Consider the following 19,498-nt stretch of genomic DNA (forward strand, 5'->3'; position numbering starts at 1 on the left):
CTAACCCTTGACCCTTATCCCTATGGAGACTTCACATTTACTGTACAGGACAATGCCACCTTATAATGGCTTCATCTTATATAGCATTATAGAGCGTTTTGGCAATGTCAACTTATAATGTTATTATACAATGTTCAACATCTACAACACACACGCATACACACATGCATACACACACATGCATACACGCATACACGCACACACACACACACACATACACACACATACACACGCATACACACACATACACGCATACACACACACGCATACACACACACGCATACACACACGCACACACACACGCACACACACACACACACACACACACACACACACACACACACACACACACACACACACACACACACACACACACACACACACACACACACACACACACACACACACACACACACACACATAATTCACCCAAGCTCTCATCCCCTCCCATGCCTCCTGTGTAGCTGTGTGTGTTCTGAAGCTAGCAGAGTTAAATAACCCTAGTTAGAAGAGTATTGTTTCTCTACAGGCACCTTACCTTGAGGTCAAGAGGCAGATGGACAAGCATGATCCTTTAGCTCACCCCTTACTGACATGGTAAGAAACCCCTTTACTGACATGGTAAGAAACCCCTTACTGACATGGTAAGAAACCCCTTACTGACATGGTAAGAAACCCTTTACTGCAATGGTAAGAAACCCCTTACTGCCATGGTAAGAAACCCCTTACTGACATGGTAAGAAAACCCTTACTGACATGGTAAGAAACCCCTTACTCCCATGGTAAGAAACCCTTACTGCCATGGTAAGAAACCCCTTACTGCCATGGTAAGAAACCCCTTACTGACATGGTAAGAAACCCTTACTGCCATGGTAAGAAACCCCTTACTGACATGGTAAGAAACCCCTTACTGACATGGTAAGAAACCCCTTACTGACATGGTAAGAAACCCCTTACTGCAATGGTAAGAAACCCTTACTGCAATGGTAAGAAACCCCTTACTGACATGGTAAGAAACCCTTTACTGCAATGGTAAGAAACCCCTTACTGCCATGGTAAGAAACCCCTTACTGCCATGGTAAGAAACCCCTTACTGCAATGATAAGAATTCCCTTACTGCCATGGTAAGAAACCCCTTACTGCCATGGTAAGAAACCCTTACTGACATGGTAAGAAACCCCTTACTGCCATGGTAAGAACTCCCTTACTGCCATGGTAAGAAACCCTTACTGCAATGGTAAGAAACCCCTTCCTGCAATGATAAGAATTCCCTTACTGCCATGGTAAGATACCCCTTACTGCCATGGTAAGAAACCCCTTTACTGCCATGGTAAGAAGCCCCTTACTGCCATGGTAAGGACGGTGAGTCTCACGTCCATCCAACCCCATCCTGACTCCTGACTTACCATTGTGTACCATTGTTCTTATATTTTCTACCGTTGTGTACCATTGAGACATTACCATTCCAGGCCTTTACTGCAGAGCAGTCAGAAACCCTGGCTGTCATATTGAATGTAAACAGACAAACATCATGATACATTTATACCAGAAACACTTTAACAAATGAGGAGACGGGAATATCGATGGGCTGCTAAGCTAATTGCCACGCAATCAGCTTCTAAAAGTCAGGGTATGAGTACAGAATGCACCACGCGGCCCAGAATGCACCACGCGGCCCAGAATGCACCACGCGGCCCAGAATGCACCACGCGGCCCAGAATGCACCACGCGGCCCAGAATGCACCACGCGGTCCAAAATGCACCACGCGGCCCAGAATGCACCACGCGGTCCAGAATGCACCACGCGGCCCAGAATGCACCACGCGGCCCAGAATGCACCACGCGGTCCAGAATGCACCACGCGGTCCAGAATGCACCACGCGGTCCAGAATGCACCACGCGGCCCAGAATGCACCACGCGACCCAGAATGCACCACGCGGTCCAGAATGCACCACGCGGTCCAGAATGCACCACGCGGCCCAGAATGCACCACGCGGTCCAGAATGCACCACGCGGCCCAGAATGCACCACGCGGTCCAGAATGCACCACGCGGTCCAGAATGCACCACGCGGCCCAGAATGCACCACGCGACCCAGAATGCACCACGCGGCCCAGAATGCACCACGCGGTCCAGAATGCACCACGCGGCCCAGAATGCACCACGCGGCCCATTGACAACCTCGGGCCAGAATGCACCACGCGGCCCAGAATGCACCACGCGGCCCATTGACAACCTCGGGCCATGTACTCAATGGGTGTTGATACGAATCCAATGGAGTTTCCCGATCTCATCATTTCTTAAAATATTTCTGACTTCACCACCCACAGAAACTGTATGATTGGACACTTACAGAGATATACAACAACAGTCACTTTGCTGGAAGTGTTATATTACAAAGTGTTAAGACTATAAACATTTTCTTATTCCCCCCTTCAGGGTAATATCCAGTAACAGGTCACACATCGTCAAACTTCCAGTTACCAGAGTGAGTTTTATATTCCCTTTTAATACACCTTTATGTACCTCCTCAGGTGCAATTAAGAGTATTTTAAATGAAATTAAAATTGCGTCGTTTGTCCTTAATTAAGAGAAGATGAGAGAAATACGAGAACTGAACATCGGTTTGATATCACATTGTTCACTTTACTGGCTTTCACCATCTAATGGTCTTAATTACTGAATAATTCACTCCATTTAAAAGGTGTTTAAGTAGAGGGTTGAACAGGACGTTATGCAGATTTGTTTTAAACAATCCCTGGTGATGATATCTCTACATTTATGGTTATTAAGTCTGGCTTAACATGATGTAGTATCTATATATTTATGGTTATTAAGTCTGGCTTAACATGATGTAGTATCTATATATTTATGGTTATTAAGTCTGGCCTAGACTTGAAGTAGTATCTATATATTTATGGTGATTAAGTCTGACCTAGACATGATGTAGTATCTATATATTTATGGTTATTAAGTCTGGCCTAGACTTGAAGTAGTATCTATATATTTATGGTTATTAAGTCTGGCCTAGACTTGAAGTAGTATCTATATATTTATGGTGATTAAGTCTGACCTAGACATGATGTAGTATCTATATATTTATGGTTATTAAGTCTGGCCTAGACTTGAAGTAGTATCTATATATTTATGGTTATTAAGTCTGGCCTAGACTTGAAGTAGTATCTATATATTTATGGTGATTAAGTCTGGCCTAGACATGATGTAGTATCTGTATATTTATGGTGATTAAGTCTGATGCAAGTGGCTGTTCCACTGGTTGTCATAAGGTGTATGCACCAATTTGTAAGTCGCTCTGGATAAGAGCGTCTGCTAAATGACTTAAATGTAAATGTAAATGTATATATTTATGGTGATTAAGTCTGGCCTAGCCATGATGTAGTATCTATATATTTATGGTGATTAAGTCTGGCCTAGACATGATGTAGTATCTATATATTTATGGTGATTAAGTCTGACCTTGACATGATGTAGTATCTATATATTTATGGTTATTAAGTCTGGCTTAACATGATGTAGTATCTATATATTTATGGTGATTAAGTCTGGCCTAGACATGATGGAGTATCTATACATTTATGGTTATTAAGTCTGGCTGAATTCAAATACTGAGCTATATTGTCAAAACAAAATGGGAAATTATATTATTTTATACTAATATATTTCTTTCTCTCAAAAGATAGGTTTCAAAAATGACTGTTGTCAATACCTTTCAATATCTTTCAATACCTTTCAATACCTCAGCTTGTGGGGATAATGACACTGTCAATACCTTTCAATACCTCAGCTTGTGGGGATAATGACACTGTCAATACCTTTCAATACCTCACCTTGTGAAGATAATGACACTGTCAATACCTTTCAATACCTCACCTTGTGAAGATAATGACACTGTCAATACCTTTCAATACCTCACCTTGTGAGGATAATGACACTGTCAATACCTTTCAATACCTCACCTTGTGGGGATAATGACACTGTCAATACCTTTCAATACCTCAGCTTGTGGGGATAATGACACTGTCAATACCTTTCAATACCTCACCTTGTGAGGATAATGACACTGTCAATACCTTTCAATACCTCACCTTGTGGGGATAATGACACTGTCAATACCTTTCAATACCTCAGCTTGTGGGGATAATGACACTGTCAATACCTTTCAATACCTCACCTTGTGGGGATAATGACACTGTCAATACCTTTCAATACCTCACCTTGTGGGGATAATGACACTGTCAATACCTTTCAATACCTCACCTTGTGAGGATAATGACACTGTCAATACCTTTCAATACCTCACCTTGTGAGGATAATGACACTGTCAATACCTTTCAATACCTCACCTTGTGAGGATAATGACACTGTCAATACCTTTCAATACCTCACCTTGTGGGGATAATGACACTGTCAATACCTTTCAATACCTCACCTTGTGGGGATAATGACACTGTCAATACCTTTCAATACCTCACCTTGTGAGGATAATGACACTGTCAATACCTTTCAATACCTCACCTTGTGAGGATAATGACACTGTCAATACCTTTCAATACCTCACCTTGTGGGGATAATGACACTGTCAATACCTTTCAATACCTCACCTTGTGAGGATAATGACACTGTCAATACCTTTCAATACCTCACCTTGTGAGGATAATGACACTGTCAATATCTTTCAATACCTCACCTTGTGAGGATAATGACACTGTCAATACCTTTCAATACCTCACCTTGTGAGGATAATGACACTGTCAATACCTTTCAATACCTCAGCTTGTGGGGATAATGACACTGTCAATACCTTTCAATACCTCACCTTGTGAGGATAATGACATAGTCTTTTTCAACCAACAACAACAAAAAAATATGAGATTCTAGAACACATACTATCATAATAATTAATACAAATACTGGGGTTAATGGCACTGAGCTTTTATTCTAGAATGTTTTCTTCGATTCTAGAACACATCGGGAGGGAATCTTAGAACGTTTCTCCGTACAGAATCTTTCCAGATCGTTGATATCCTTCATCTGTTCTTATGGCCCTTTTCAATTCAAACCGCAGTGTTTCAAATGGGGGTTTAAGCCCGGAGACTTTGTTTGATGTGTGCTCGGGTTGATTGTCTTTCTTGGAAAATCTACTTGTGGCCAAGTTTCAGCCTCATGGCATGGGTAATCAGGTTTTTGGTTCAAATGTCCTGGAACTGGGTAGAGTTCACGATGCCGTTGACCTTACCAAGAGCCCCAGGACCAGCGGAAGGTAAAATATCCAGGCGTTTACATTTGTTGGATGACGTGGAAATAGAGCTCTTTGGCCAGGCACACCAGTGGGGGGTTTGGATGTCGACATGAGGATGCATGAGCAGAACATAACCCTATATACCTACTGAAAAATATGGTGGTGGGCAATTGTATTAGTTTAAAATAATATAATTTCCCAATTTACTTGAGCATACAATATAGCTCAGTTTTTTGAATTATACATTTTATACATTTAATTTTTATAAAATGGTATCAATAAATAAAAAACTGAGCTATAAAGTATGCTAAAGTAAATTGGGAAATTATATTATTTTAAACTAATACAATTGCCCACCAGCATATTTGATATCCAATATGGCACCCTATTCCCTATGTAGTGCACTACTTTATATTGGACCCTATTCCCTATGTAGTGCACTACTTTATATTGGACCCTATTCCCTATGTAGTGCACTACTTTATATTGGACCCTATTCCCTATGTAGTGCACTACTTTATATTGGACCCTATTCCCTATGTAGTGCACTACTTTATATTGGACCCTATTCCCTATGTAGTGCACTACTTTATATTGGACCCTATTCCCTATGTCGTGCACTACTTTATATTGGACACTATTCCCTATGTCGTGCACTACTTTATATTGGACCCTATTCCCTATGTAGTGCACTACTTTATATTGGACCCTATTCCCTATGTAGTGCACTACTTTATATGGCACCCTATTCCCTATGTAGTGCACTATTTTATATGGCACCCTATTCCCTATGTAGTGCACTACTTTATATGGCACCCTATTCCCTATGTAGGCCACTACTTTATATGGCACCCTATTCTCTATGTAGTGCACTACTTTATATGGCACCCTATTCCCTAGTAGTGCACTAGTTTTGATACAGGGAATAGGGTGTCATTTAGGATGCATCCTGTAAGTGATAAGTCTCTGGTGTTGTTGTCTCCTGTCTCTCGTGTCACGACTGCAGCAGCTGAAGTTCATGCACACCCCACACCAGTTCCTCCTACTTAACAGTCCTCCTGCCAAAGAGTCCAACTTCCGAGCTGCCAAAAACCTCTTCGGAAGTACCTTCGCTTTCCAGTAGGAATGTTTTTCTTACGTCTACCAGTAGCTAGCTACACATCAGCCCCACACTCGTGAACGCAACACAATGTGTTTTTACTCTTGTGCTCTTACACTGATAACTGTTTTGTTTTCAGGATATGTTTTCAGGATATGTTTTCAGGATATGTTTTCAGAATATGTTTTCAGGATATGTTTTCAGAATATGTTTTCAGGATATGTTTTCAGAATATGTTTTCAGGATATGTTTTCAGAATATGTTTTCAGGATATGTTTTCAGAATATGTTTTCAGGATATGTTTTCAGAATATGTTTTCAGAATATGTTTTCAGGATATGTTTTCAGGATATGTTTTCAGAATATGTTTTCAGAATATGTTTTCAGAATATGTTTTCAGGATATGTTTTCAGGATATGTTTTCAGGATATATTTTCAGAATATGGTTTCAGGATATGTTTTCAGGATATGTTTTCAGGATATGTTTTCAGAATATGTTTTCAGGATATGGTTTCAGAATATGTTTTCAGGATATGTTTTCAGAATATGTTTTCAGGATATGTTTTCAGGATATGTTTTCAGGATATGTTTTCAGAATATGTTTTCAGAATATGTTTTCAGGATATGTTTTCAGAATATGTTTTCAGAATATGTTTTCAGGATATGTTTTCAGGATATGTTTTCAGAATATGGTTTCAGGATATGTTTTCAGGATATGTTTTCAGGATATGTTTTCAGAATATGTTTTCAGGATATGGTTTCAGAATATGTTTTCAGGATATGTTTTCAGAATATGTTTTCAGGATATGTTTTCAGGATATGTTTTCAGGATATGTTTTCAGGATATGTTTTCAGGAGTGACTTTGCTCTTTTTAGTGGAAGAACACTTTACATAAAGTGTGTATGTATAATGCATTATGATTCAGTTATTATAATGCTATGGAGGATTAGAGCGACACCTTTATAATATATTTTAACATATTTTAATTCTCTCCTCAGTGGTTCTCACATAGAGAATTGGCACTCCATTTTGAGAAACGGTTTGGTGGTTGCATCCAACACAAGACTTCAGGTAAACAACAACAACAACATCCGAGGAGGTATACAATGTGTTTATCAACCCCTTAAAGGCACAAACTGTGATTTGAAATGCCTGACCCTTGAGACTAGTTTGTTTGGTATGCTGTGGGGTGGGGACTGGTTTGGTATGTTGTGGGGTGGGGGCTGGTTTGGTATGTTGTGGGGTGGGGGCTGGTTTGGTATGCTGTGGGGTGGGGGCTGGTTTGGTATGCTGTGGGGTGGGGGCTGGTTTGGTATGCTGTGGGGTGGGGGCTGGTTTGGTATGCTGTGGGGTGGGGGCTGGTTTGGTATGCCGTGGGGTGGGGGCTGGTTTGGTATGCTGTGGGGTGGGGACTGGTTTGGTATGTTGTGGGGTGGGGGCTGGTTTGGTATGTTGTGGGGTGGGGGCTGGTTTGGTATGCTGTGGGGTGGGGGCTGGTTTGGTATGCCGTGGGGTGGGGGCTGGTTTGGTATGCTGTGGGGTGGGGGCTGGTTTGGTATGCTGTGTGGGTGGGGTGGGGGCTAACACCTCTTTGCTTGCAAATTCACAGTTACCATACATATTTAATATACAGTACATTGCATATCGCACGATAAAGTGGAACGGACAGCGTTTTTTAAACTACTTTGCAGATATGAAACAAACAGACAATCATAATAATATCAGTGAACCATATCAAATCTCCAGTTTGTGCACCGAAAAACAACTTTATAAAAAGGCTTTAAAATAGTTTCTGTGTGACTCAACGTTCCCACGACGAAGAGAAAAGCATATTGTTGTCAGAATAGACAGTTCAACGCATGACTCATATAATTCACCAATACATTTCTTGTTAAATCCCCCCAAAATATATTGCTTTCAGGTTGTAAATAACAGCTGGTAACATTGTTCGCTTCCTGCAGCCATTTCGGGATGCACTATTTCAGTTTCGATCACTCAATATTTTTGGATAGAAAAAAATGAACAAATGTAACTAAGGCTGGGAATGTTACAATGCAATCAAACTAGCAAAGTGCAATGATCACAAGTCAGTCACAAGGTGGTTAGTAGACTAGCTTATCTATTTATGTATCTATTTATTTAGCAACCTAAAAAAAACACAGAGTCGAACGTTAACTAACGAACTAGCTGCTGGGAGGATGTCATGTCATTGGATAAGTGGGTGAGTGGCCGACGCCCCACTTGACAGGCGGTCATTGGCAGGCACGTTCCCATTCAGTTGTCAGAACGTGGGTTGAGACAGGCGGTCATTGGCAGGCACGTTCCCATTCAGTAGTCAAAACGTGGGTTGAGACAGGCGGTCATTGGCAGGCACGTTCCCATTCAGTAGTCAAAACGTGGGTTGAGACAGGCGGTCATTGGCAGGCACGTTCCCATTCAGTAGTCAAAACGTGGGTTGAGACAGGCGGTCATTGGCAGGCACGTTCCCATTCAGTAGTCAAAACGTGGGTTGAGACAGGCGGTCATTGGCAGGCAAGCTGCAACAGGGCGAGCAGGCTACTATTCCCACATCCTTTATCAGTGCAATTTTGACAGCCAACGAGCTGGACAGGTTTGAGAGGGTTTATCTAGTGTTCCCTCATTAGAGTTGAGCTCATCTCGCTCTGGCTAGCATTAGTTGTTTATCTTGTTGTTGTTCTTGTTGTTGTTGTTGTTGTTGTTGTTGTGCATAGGAGAAAGCCTACCTGTTCATGGTTGTATGATCAATAGGACTGTAAAGTTCCCAAATGTAAGAGGACTCCGTGGTGTTTTACATATTTACAGAAATCCATTCAGGTGTATTTTGTGTCTTTTGGTGAATGTGTTCTAATGATCTCAAGTCACGCTGTTGCTACTGATGACAGGTCCTACTGCCTGTAAACACACAGTCCAGTTCATAGTGAATGATGACAGTCCCTACTGCCTGTAAACACACAGTCCAGTTCATAGTGAATGATGACAGGCCCTACTGTCTGGAAACACACAGTCCAGTCCCTACTGTCTGGAAACACACAGTCCAGGTCCTACTGCCTGTAAACACACAGTCCAGTCCCTACTGCCTGTAAACACACAGTCCAGTCCCTACTGCCTGTAAACACACAGTCCAGTCCCTACTGTCTGGAAACACACAGTCCAGTTCATAGTGACTGAGAGGTCCTACTGTCTGGAAACACACAGTCCAGTTCATAGTGACTGAGAGGTCCTACTGCCTGTAAACACACAGTCCAGTTCATAGTGACTGATGACAGTCCCTACTGTCTGGAAACACACAGTCCAGTTCATAGTGCCTGTAAACACACAGTCCAGTTCATAGTGAATGATGACAGGTCCTACTGTCTGTTAACACACAGTCCAGTTCATAGTGAATGATGACAGGCCCTACTGCCTGTAAACACACAGTCCAGTTCATAGTGAATGATGACAGGCCCTACTGTCTGGAAACACACAGTCCAGTTCATAGTGAATGATGACAGGCCCTACTGTCTGGAAACACACAGTCCAGTTCATAGTGAATGATGACAGGCCCTACTGTCTGGAAACACACAGTCCAGTTCATAGTGAATGATGACAGGCCCTACTGTCTGGAAACACACAGTCCAGTTCATAGTGAATGATGACAGTCCCTACTGCCTGTAAACACACAGTCCAGTTCATAGTGATTGATGACAGGCCCTACTGCCTGTAAACACACAGTCCAGTTCATAGTGAATGATGACAGGCCCTACTGCCTGTAAACACACAGTCCAGTTCATAGTGAATGATGACAGGCCCTACTGCCTGTAAACACACAGTCCAGTTCATAGTGATTGATGACAGGCCCTACTGTCTGTAAACACACAGTCCAGTTCATAGTGAATGATGACAGGCCCTACTGCCTGTAAACACACAGTCCAGTTCATAGTGAATGATGACAGACCCTACTGTCTGTAAACACACAGTCCAGTTCATAGTGATTGATGGCAGGCCAGTGTAGAAAATGGCTTATTTGCATAAAGGCCTACTGTAGCTCTGATTGGCTATGGCGCAGCAGTCTGTGTCTGGTCCCGGACAAGACTGACATGTTTTTTTATTGGGTTTGATTTCCTGTAGTGTCTATTAATTGTCCAAACGCAAGGCCGCTTTCCCATTCTATATTGCTATAGAATTCTCACAAATGCATTACTCTATGTCATTCCCAAACATTCTATGATTGTATGAAAATCACCATATTTAAGTGCTCGCTTCTCAGAATAATAAAAAAAAAAGGCAGCATATTCTTCCTGGGTGTATTTTTGAATAGATTTTAATCAGATTTATTGTTGCTAAGACGCTGTCAGTTCCACTTTAAAGGCCTCTAATATTTTGGTAATTGTATCTCTCTGTCTGCAGCTCCATGGCGCCATCTATGGGAGTGGAATCTATCTCAGCCCAATGTCAAGCATATCCTTTGGTTACTCAGGTATATCTAAGTCTCGGATGGAGCAAACAGCATTAGGTCAGGGGTTAATGACCCGTTCTCTTGGTAACTTTGAGAAGGGACAACAAATTGTTGTTTTGGATTAATTACGGTTACTGTCTCTTTAAAATGTAATGGTTGTTTTGGATGAATTACGGTTCTGTCTCTTTAAAATGTAATGGTTGTTTTGGATGAATTACTGTTCTGTCTCTTTAAAATGTAATGGTTGTTTTTGATTAATTACTGTTCTGTCTCTTTAAAATGTAATGGTTGTTTTTGATTAATTACTGTTCTGTCTCTTTAAAATGTAATGGTTGTTTTTGATTAATTACTGTTCTGTCTCTTTAAAATGTAATTGTTGTTTTGGATGAATTACCGTGCTGTCTATTTCAATTAAATGTATTTATAAAGCCCTTTTTACATCAGCTGATGTCACAAAGTGCTATACAGAAACCCAGCCTAAAGCCCCAAACAGCAAGCAATGCAGGTGTAGAAGCACGGTGGCTAGGAAAAACTCCCTAGAAAGGCCAAAACCTAGGAAGAAACCTAGAGAGGAACCAGGCTATGAGGGGTGGCCAATCCTCTTCTGGCTGTGCCGGGTGGAGATTATAACAGAACATGGCCAAGATGTTCAAATGTTCATAGATGACCAGCAGGGTCAAATAATAATAATCACAGTGGTTGTAAGAGGGTGTAACAAGTCAGCACCTCAGGAGTAAAATGTCAGCTGGATTTTCATAGCTGATCATTCAGAGTTCGAGACAACAGGTGCAGTAGAGAGAGAGAGTCGAAAACTGCTGGTCTGGGACAAGGTGATACCCGGTGAACAGGTCAGGGTTCCATAGTCGCAGGCAGAACAGTTGAAACTGGATCAGCAGCACGGCCAGGTGGACTGGGGACAGCAAGGAGTCATCATGCCAGGTAGTCCCGAGGCATAGTCCTAGGACTCAGGTCCTCCGAGAGAGAGAAAGAAAGAGACAAAGAGAGAATTAGAGAGAGCATACTTAAATTCACACAGGACACCGGATAGGACAGGAGAAATACTCCAGATATAACAGACTGACCCGAGCCCCCCGACACATAAACTACTGCAGCATAAATACTGGAGGCTGAGACAGGAGGGGTCAGGTGACACTGTGGCCCCATCCGATGATACCCCCAGACAGGGCCAAACATGCGGGATATAACCCAACCCACTCTGCAAAAGCACAGCCTACTACTAGAGGGATATCCTCAAACCACTGAGACAAGGCCGAGTATTGTCCACGAAGATCTTCCCCATGGCACAAACCTGAGGGGGCGCCAACCCGGACAGGAAGATCACGTTAGTGACTCAACCCACTCAAGTGACGCACCCCTCCTACTGACGGCACCAGTAAGCCAGTGTCTCAGCCCCTGTAATAGGGTTTGAGGCTGAGAATTCCAGTGGAGAAAGTGGAAATGGCCAGGCAGAGACAGGGCTGTTCGTCTGTCGGGCACGTTTGTATCCCTTGGCCAGACTACACTCAATCATTGGACCTACTGAAGAGATGAGTTTTCAATAAAGACTTAAAGGTCGAGACCGAGTTTGAGTTCCTCAGTTAGGTGGTTAACTGATTGTTGTACTCCAACGTCCTTGGGTAGGAGGAGGGAGTCTGGAAGGGCATCTAGGAATCTCTGGGTTGTCAGAGAATGAGGGAGTCTGGAAGGGCATCTAGGAATCTCTGGGTTGTCAGAGAATGAGGGAGTCTGGAAGGGCATCTAGGAATCTCTGGGTTGTCAGAGAATGAGGGAGTCTGGAAGGGCATCTAGGAATCTCTGGGTTGTCAGAGAATGAGGGAGTCTGGAAGGGCATCTAGGAATCTCTGGGTTGTCAGAGAATGAGGGAGTCTGGAAGGGCATCTAGGAATCTCTGGGTTGTCAGAGAATGAGGGAGTCTGGAAGGGCATCTAGGAATCTCTGGGTTGTCAGAGAATGAGGGAGTCTGGAAGGGCATCTAGGAATCTCTGGGTTGTCAGAGAATGAGGGAGTCTGGAAGGGCATCTAGGAATCTCTGGGTTGTCAGAGAATGAATAGTGCGGCTTTGATAATCCTTTGTTGGGGTCTGTACAGATTATTTGTTTTGCGATTGCAAACGTAATACAATGGTGGTCCGATAGTTTAGGATTATGAGGAACAACATTAAGATCCACAACATTTATTCCACGGGACAACACTAGGTCCAGAGTATGAATGTGGCAGTGAGTAGGTCCGGAGACATGTTGGACAAAACCCACTGAGTCGATGGTGGCTCCAAAAGTCCTTTTGGAGTGGGTCTGAGGACTTTTCCATGTGAATATTGAAGTCACCAAAAATATGAATGTTATCTGCCATGTCTACAAGGTCAGATAGGAATTCATGGAACTCAGTGAGGAACGATGTTGGCCCAGACGGCCCAGTCGCTATAAAAAGTGATTGAGTAGGCTGCATAGATTTCATGACTAGAAGCTCAAAAGATGACAACACAGTCATTTTCTTGGGGTCAGAATTTAAATTTGCTATTGTAAATGTTAGCAACACCTCCATCTTTGCAGGAGGCGCGGGGGATATGGTCACTAGTGTAGCCAGGAGGAGAGGCCTCATTTAACACAGTAATATAATGTTTCAGTAAGGCCAATCACATCAAGATTATGATCAGTGATTAGTTAATTGACTATAAGTGCCTTGGAAGTGAGGGATCGAACAATAATTAGCCCTATTTTGAGATGTGAGATATCAAAATCTCTATCAATAAGGAGGTCTGCTACCCATTGTGGATGTAGAGGAGTTAGAGCCCTGTTTTAGATGAATTACCATTCTGTCTATTTAAAATGTAAAGTTTGTTATGGATGAATTGCCGTTCTATTTGAAATGTAATATTTATTCTAGATGATCTGTCTATTTGAAATGTAATAGTTGTTTTGGAGGAATTATCATTCCGTCTATTTAAAACGTAATAGTTGTTTAAATAGACAAAATATTTCATGCTCATGATCATTTCTAACATTGATCTTTCTCTCCATTCAGGGATGAACAAAAAGCAACAGAAGGTTGCTTCAAAGGACCAAACTGCGACAAACAAGACCAACTTACATTTGCAGGTTAGCATGAGGACATTTACACTTCTGCAAGGTGTTGATGAAACAGGGGTAAAATGGAATATTCTGGGAAAATTAACATTTTTATTCACTAGAGATGTGTCCTTTGCAGTCAACAAAGAAAGGACAGCAGCCCCAGTTTTTGCAAAGTCGGAACCTAAAGTGCATAGCCTTATGTGAAGGTACGTATGTGCTGGGGTCGTCACCAACTTCTATACTCCTATGAGAATGGCGCCGGACAAAGATGGCTGCCGTTTTAAAGGGCTCCTAATCAATTGTGCTATTTCTTTTTTTTTTTTTTTTTGCATTGTTTGTAACTTATTTTTGTACATAATGTGTCTGCCATCATCTCTTATCACCGAAATGAGCTTCTGGATAGTAGAACAGCGATTACACAACTCAAACTTTTTTTTTCTTTAACGAGTCGGACACGAATGACTTACTGCTGACACTGGACCAGTCCCAAATCCCTGTCATACGCATTAAGAACAGATGCCGATACAGGGGACGCAGATACGGGTGCCTTGTGAGAATATCGTCAGTGAGTGGGTAACCCACCTCTACCATCTATCCTATTGGCCAACGTGACATTAAAAACTATAATATCTTATGTTTCACTGAGTCGTGGCTGAACGGCAACAAGGATAATATACAGTTGGCTGGGTTTTCCATGAATCAGAAAGATAGAACAGCTGCCTTCAGTAAGACAAGGGGTGGTGGTCTGTGTCTATTTGTAAATAACAGCTGGTGCACAAAATGTAATATTAAGGAAGTCTCAAGGTTTTGCTTGGCTGAGGTAGAGTATCACATGATAAGATAAGCTGTAGACTACACTATTTACCAAGCGAGGATTCATCTATATTTTTCATAGCTGTCTATTTACCACCACAAACCGATGCTGATACTAAGACCTCACTCATTGAGCTGTATTCCACCATAAGCAAACAAGAAAATGCTCATCCAGAAGTGGTGCTCCTAGTGGCCGGGGACTTTAATGCAGGCAAACTTAAATCCGTTTTACCTAATTTCTACCAGCATGTTACATGTGCAACCAGAGGGAAAAAAACTCTAGACCACCTTTACTCCACCCACAGAGACGCATTCGAAGCTCTCCTCGCCCTCCGTATGGGAAATCTGACCATAATTCTATCCTCCTGGTTTTTGCTTTACAAGCAAAAACTAAAGCAGGAAGTACCAGTGACTCGCCTAATACAGAAGTAGTCAGATGATGCAGATGCTATGCTACAGGACTGTTTTTGCTAGCACAGACTGGAAAATGTTCCGGGATTTCATCTGATGGCATTGAGGAGTATACCACATCAGTCATTGGTTTCATCAATAAATGCATTGATGATGTCGTCCCCACAGTGACCATACGTATATACCCCAACCAGAACCCATGGATTACAGGCAACATCGGAACCGAGCTAAAGGCTAGAGATGCCGCTTTCATTGAACGGGACTTTAACCCTGACACTTATAAGAAATCCCGCTATGCCCTCTGACGAACCATCAAACAGGCAAAGCGCTAGTACAGGACGAAGATTAGACTACCAAGGGAAGCCCATCCACGAGCTGCCCAGTGACACGAGCCTACCAGACCAGCTAAATTATTTCTATGTGTGCGTCGAGGCAAGCAACACTGAAGCATGAATGAGAGTACCAGCTGTTCTGGACGACTGTGTATCACGCTCTCTGTAACCAATGTGAGTATGACCTTTTGTGAGGTCAACATTCACAAAGCCGCAGGGCCAGACGGATTCCCAGGATGTGTACTCTGAGCATGCACTGACCAACTGGCATATGTCTTCACTGATATTTTCAACCTCTCCTTGTCTGAGTCTGTAATACCTACATGTTTCAAGCAGACCACCATAGTCCCTGTGCTCAAGAACACTAAGGTAACCTGCCTAAATGACAACAGACCCGTAGCACTCACATCCGTAGCCATAAAGTGCTTTGAAAGGCTGGTAATGGCTCACATCAATACCATTATCCCAGAAACCCTAAACCCACTCCAATTTGCATACCGCCCCAACCAATCCACAGATGACGCAATCTCTATTGCACTCCACACTGCCCTTTCCCACCTGGACATACGGAACACCTATGTGAGAATTCTATTAATTGACTCCAGCTCAGTGTTCAACACCGTAATGCCCTCAAAGCTCATCACTAAGCTAAGGATCCTGGGACGAAACACCTTCCTCTGCATCTGGATCCTGGACTTCCTGATGGGCCGGTAAGGGTAGGTTACAACACATCCGCCACGTTGATCCTCAACACGGGGGCCCTTCAGGGGTACGTGCTTAGTTCCCTTCTGTACTCCCTGTTCACCCATGACTGACTGATCTTGGACTACAGGAAAAAGAGAGCTTCAGGTTCCTTGGTGTCCACATCACAAACAAACTGACATTGTCCAACCACGCCAAGACAGTTTTGAAGAGGGCACAACAACGCCTATTCCCTCTCAGGAGACTGAAAAGATTTGGCATGAGTCCTCAGCTGCACCATCTAGAGAATCCTGACTGGTTGCAACTGGTTGCAACTGCTCCGACCGCAAGGCACTACAGAGGGTAGTGCATACGGCCCAGTACATCTCTGGGGCCAAGCTTCCTGCCATCCAGGACCTCTATAACAGGCGGTGTCAGAGGAAGGCCCTAAAAATTGCCAAAGACTCCAGCCACTGTAGTCATAGACTGTTCTGTCTGTTACCGCACGGCAAGCAGTACTGGAGCGCCAAGTTTAGGTCCAAGAGGCTTCTTAGAAGACGTCTTAACAAAAGGCGTCTTAACAGCTTCTAAGACTGCTGAACAGCTAATCAAATGGCTACACGGACTATTTGCATTGTCCCCCCCCCCCCCCCATTTTGTGCTGCTGCTACTCACAATTTATTATCTATGCATAGTCACTTACCGCTACCTCCATGTACATATTACCTCGCTTACCTTGACTAACCTGTACCCCCACACATTGACTCGGTACCGGTACCCCCTGTATATAGTCTCCACATTGACTCTGTACCGGTACCCCCTGTATATAGCCTCCACATTGACTCTGTACTGGTACCCCCTGTATATAGCCTCCACATTGACTCTGTACCGGTACCCCCTGTATATAGCCTCCACATTGACTCTGTACTGGTACCCCCTGTATATAGCCTCATTATTGTTATTTTATTGTTGTTTTTTTATACATTTTTTTTAAACTTTGGTTTATTTAGTAAATATTTAGTAAGCATTTCACATGTGACAAATGCAATTTGATTTGATTTGACAAAGTCAGAAATCCCACATATTTCTTAAATGGATCTTCTTAAAATTTGATTCCAAAACTAAACCTAACCTTAACCACACTGCTAATCTTTACGCTTAACTCTAACCTGAAAGGAAGATCAAAAAGCAATAGGTGCCAATTTTGACTTTGTGGCTGGGGAATCTGACTTTGTGGCTGGGGAATCTGACTTTGTGGCTGTGGGATCTGACTTTGTGGCTGTGGAATCTGACTTTGTGGCTGGGGAATCTGACTTTGTGGCTGGGGAATCTGACTTTGTTCCTGTGAAATCTGACTTTGTGGCTGTGGGATCTGACTTTGTGGCTGTGGGATCTGACTTTGTGGCTGTAGAATCTGACTTTGTGGCTGTGGAATCTGACTTTGTGGCTGTGGGATCTGACTTTGTGGCTGTGGAATCTGACTTTGTGGCTGTGGGATCTGACTTTGTGGCTGGGGAATCTGACTTTGTGGCTGGGGAATCTGACTTTGTGGCTGGGGAATCTGACTTTGTGGCTGTGGAATCTGACTTTGTGGCTGTGGAATCTGACTTTGAGGCTGGGGAATCTGACTTTGTGGCTGTGGAATCTGACTTTGTGGCTGGGGAATCTGACTTTGTGGCTGTGGAATCTGACTTTGTGGCTGGGGAATCTGACTTTGTGGCTGTGGAATCTGACTTTGTGGCTGTGGGATCTGACTTTGTGGCTGTTGAATCTGACTTTGTGGCTGTGGAATCTGACTTTGTTCCTGTGAAATCTGACTTTGTGGCTGTGGAATCTGACTTTGTGGCTGTGGAATCTGACTTTGTGGCTGTGGAATCTGACTTTGTGGCTGTGAAATCTGACTTTGTGGCTGTGGAATCTGACTTTGTGGCTGGGGAATCTGACTTTGTGGCTGTTGAATCTGACTTTGTGGCTGTGGAATCTGACTTTGTTCCTGTGAAATCTGACTTTGTGGCTGTGGAATCTGACTTTGTGGCTGTGGAATCTGACTTTGTGGCTGTGGAATCTGACTTTGTGGCTGTGAAATCTGACTTTGTGGCTGTGGAATCTGACTTTGTGGCTGGGGAATCTGACTTTGTGGCTGGGGAATCTGACTTTGTGGCTGGGGAATCTGACTTTGTGGCTGTGGAATCTGACTTTGTGGCTGTGGAATCTGACTTTGAGGCTGGGGAATCTGACTTTGTGGCTGTGGAATCTGACTTTGTGGCTGGGGAATCTGACTTTGTGGCTGTGGAATCTCACTTTGTGGCTGGGGAATCTGACTTTGTGGCTGTGGAATCTGACTTTGTGGCTGTGGGATCTGACTTTGTGGCTGTGGAATCTGACTTTGTGGCTGTGGAATCTGACTTTGTGGCTGTGGAATCTGACTTTGGCTGTGGAATCTGACTTTGTGGCTGTGGAATCTGACTTTGTGGCTGTGGGATCTGACTTTGTGGCTGTGGAATCTGACTTTGTGGCTGTGGAATCTGACTTTGTGGCTGTGGAATCTGACTTTGTGGCTGTGGAATCTGACTTTGTGGCTGTGGAATCTGACTTTGTGGCTGTGGGATCTGACTTTGTGGCTGTGGAATCTGACTTTGTGGCTGTGGAATCTGACTTTGTGGCTGTGGGATCTGACTTTGTGGCTGTGGAATCTGACTTTGTGGCTGTGGAATCTGACTTTGTGGCTGTGGAATCTGACTTTGTGGCTGTGGGATCTGACTTTGTGGCTGTGGAATCTGACTTTGGCTGTGGAATCTGACTTTGTGGCTGTGGAATCCGACTTTGTGGCTGTGGAATCTGACTTTGTGGCTGTGGAATCTGACTTTGTGGCTGTGGAATCTGACTTTGTGGCTGTGGAATCTGACTTTGTGGCTGTGGAATCTGACTTTGTGGCTGTGGGATCTGACTTTGTGGCTGTTGAATCTGACTTTGTGGCTGTGGAATCTGACTTTGTTCCTGTGAAATCTGACTTTGTGGCTGTGGAATCTGACTTTGTGGCTGTGGAATCTGACTTTGTGGCTGTGGAATCTGACTTTGTGGCTGTGGAATCTGACTTTGTGGCTGGGGAATCTGACTTTGTGGCTGGGGAATCTGACTTTGTGGCTGGGGAATCTGACTTTGTGGCTGGGGAATCTGACTTTGAGGCTGGGGAATCTGACTTTGTGGCTGTGGGATCTGACTTTGTGGCTGTGGAATCTGACTTTGGCTGTGGAATCTGACTTTGTGGCTGTGGAGTCTGACTTTGTGGCTGTGGGATCTGACTTTGTGGCTGTTGAATCTGACTTTGTGGCTGTGGAATCTGACTTTGTGGCTGTG

At 43.4% G+C, this 19,498-nt stretch overlaps 1 protein-coding gene and 1 long non-coding RNA gene across 15 annotated transcripts in view; one reads left to right on the plus strand and one right to left on the minus strand.

Annotated features, from left to right (window-relative positions):
- The window catches only part of parp8 (poly (ADP-ribose) polymerase family, member 8), a 279,851-nt gene that overhangs the window by 247,715 nt on the left and 12,638 nt on the right, over positions 1-19,498 (plus strand). Inside the window, exons 19-25 of one of the 5 annotated variants that reach the window (XM_052460836.1) lie at positions 509-597; positions 2,440-2,488; positions 6,267-6,379; positions 7,358-7,430; positions 10,767-10,836; positions 13,858-13,931; positions 14,041-14,110. In XM_052460836.1, coding sequence (XP_052316796.1) covers positions 509-597; positions 2,440-2,488; positions 6,267-6,379; positions 7,358-7,430; positions 10,767-10,836; positions 13,858-13,931; positions 14,041-14,110 — 538 coding nt within the window. The remainder of the gene's footprint in view (positions 1-508; positions 598-2,439; positions 2,489-6,266; positions 6,380-7,357; positions 7,431-10,766; positions 10,837-13,857; positions 13,932-14,040; positions 14,111-19,498) is intronic. The other 4 variants (XM_052460837.1, XM_052460838.1, XR_008063247.1 and 1 more) reach the window with 4 other exon arrangements.
- Positions 3,533-5,421, minus strand: LOC127907112 (uncharacterized). Of its 10 annotated transcripts, none has more exons than XR_008063256.1 (4): positions 4,823-5,421; positions 4,704-4,779; positions 4,565-4,660; positions 3,533-4,478 (listed from the first exon to the last, which is right to left on the minus strand). It is a non-coding gene; the product is annotated as an uncharacterized LOC127907112 (long non-coding RNA). The 10 variants fall into 10 exon arrangements; XR_008063257.1 differs by having other exon boundaries at positions 3,533-4,020; positions 4,193-4,660; XR_008063250.1 differs by having other exon boundaries at positions 3,533-4,005; positions 4,092-4,660.

This window comes from Oncorhynchus keta, chromosome 14 (assembly GCF_023373465.1).
Source record: "Oncorhynchus keta strain PuntledgeMale-10-30-2019 chromosome 14, Oket_V2, whole genome shotgun sequence".
Lineage (NCBI taxonomy): Eukaryota > Metazoa > Chordata > Actinopteri > Salmoniformes > Salmonidae > Oncorhynchus > Oncorhynchus keta.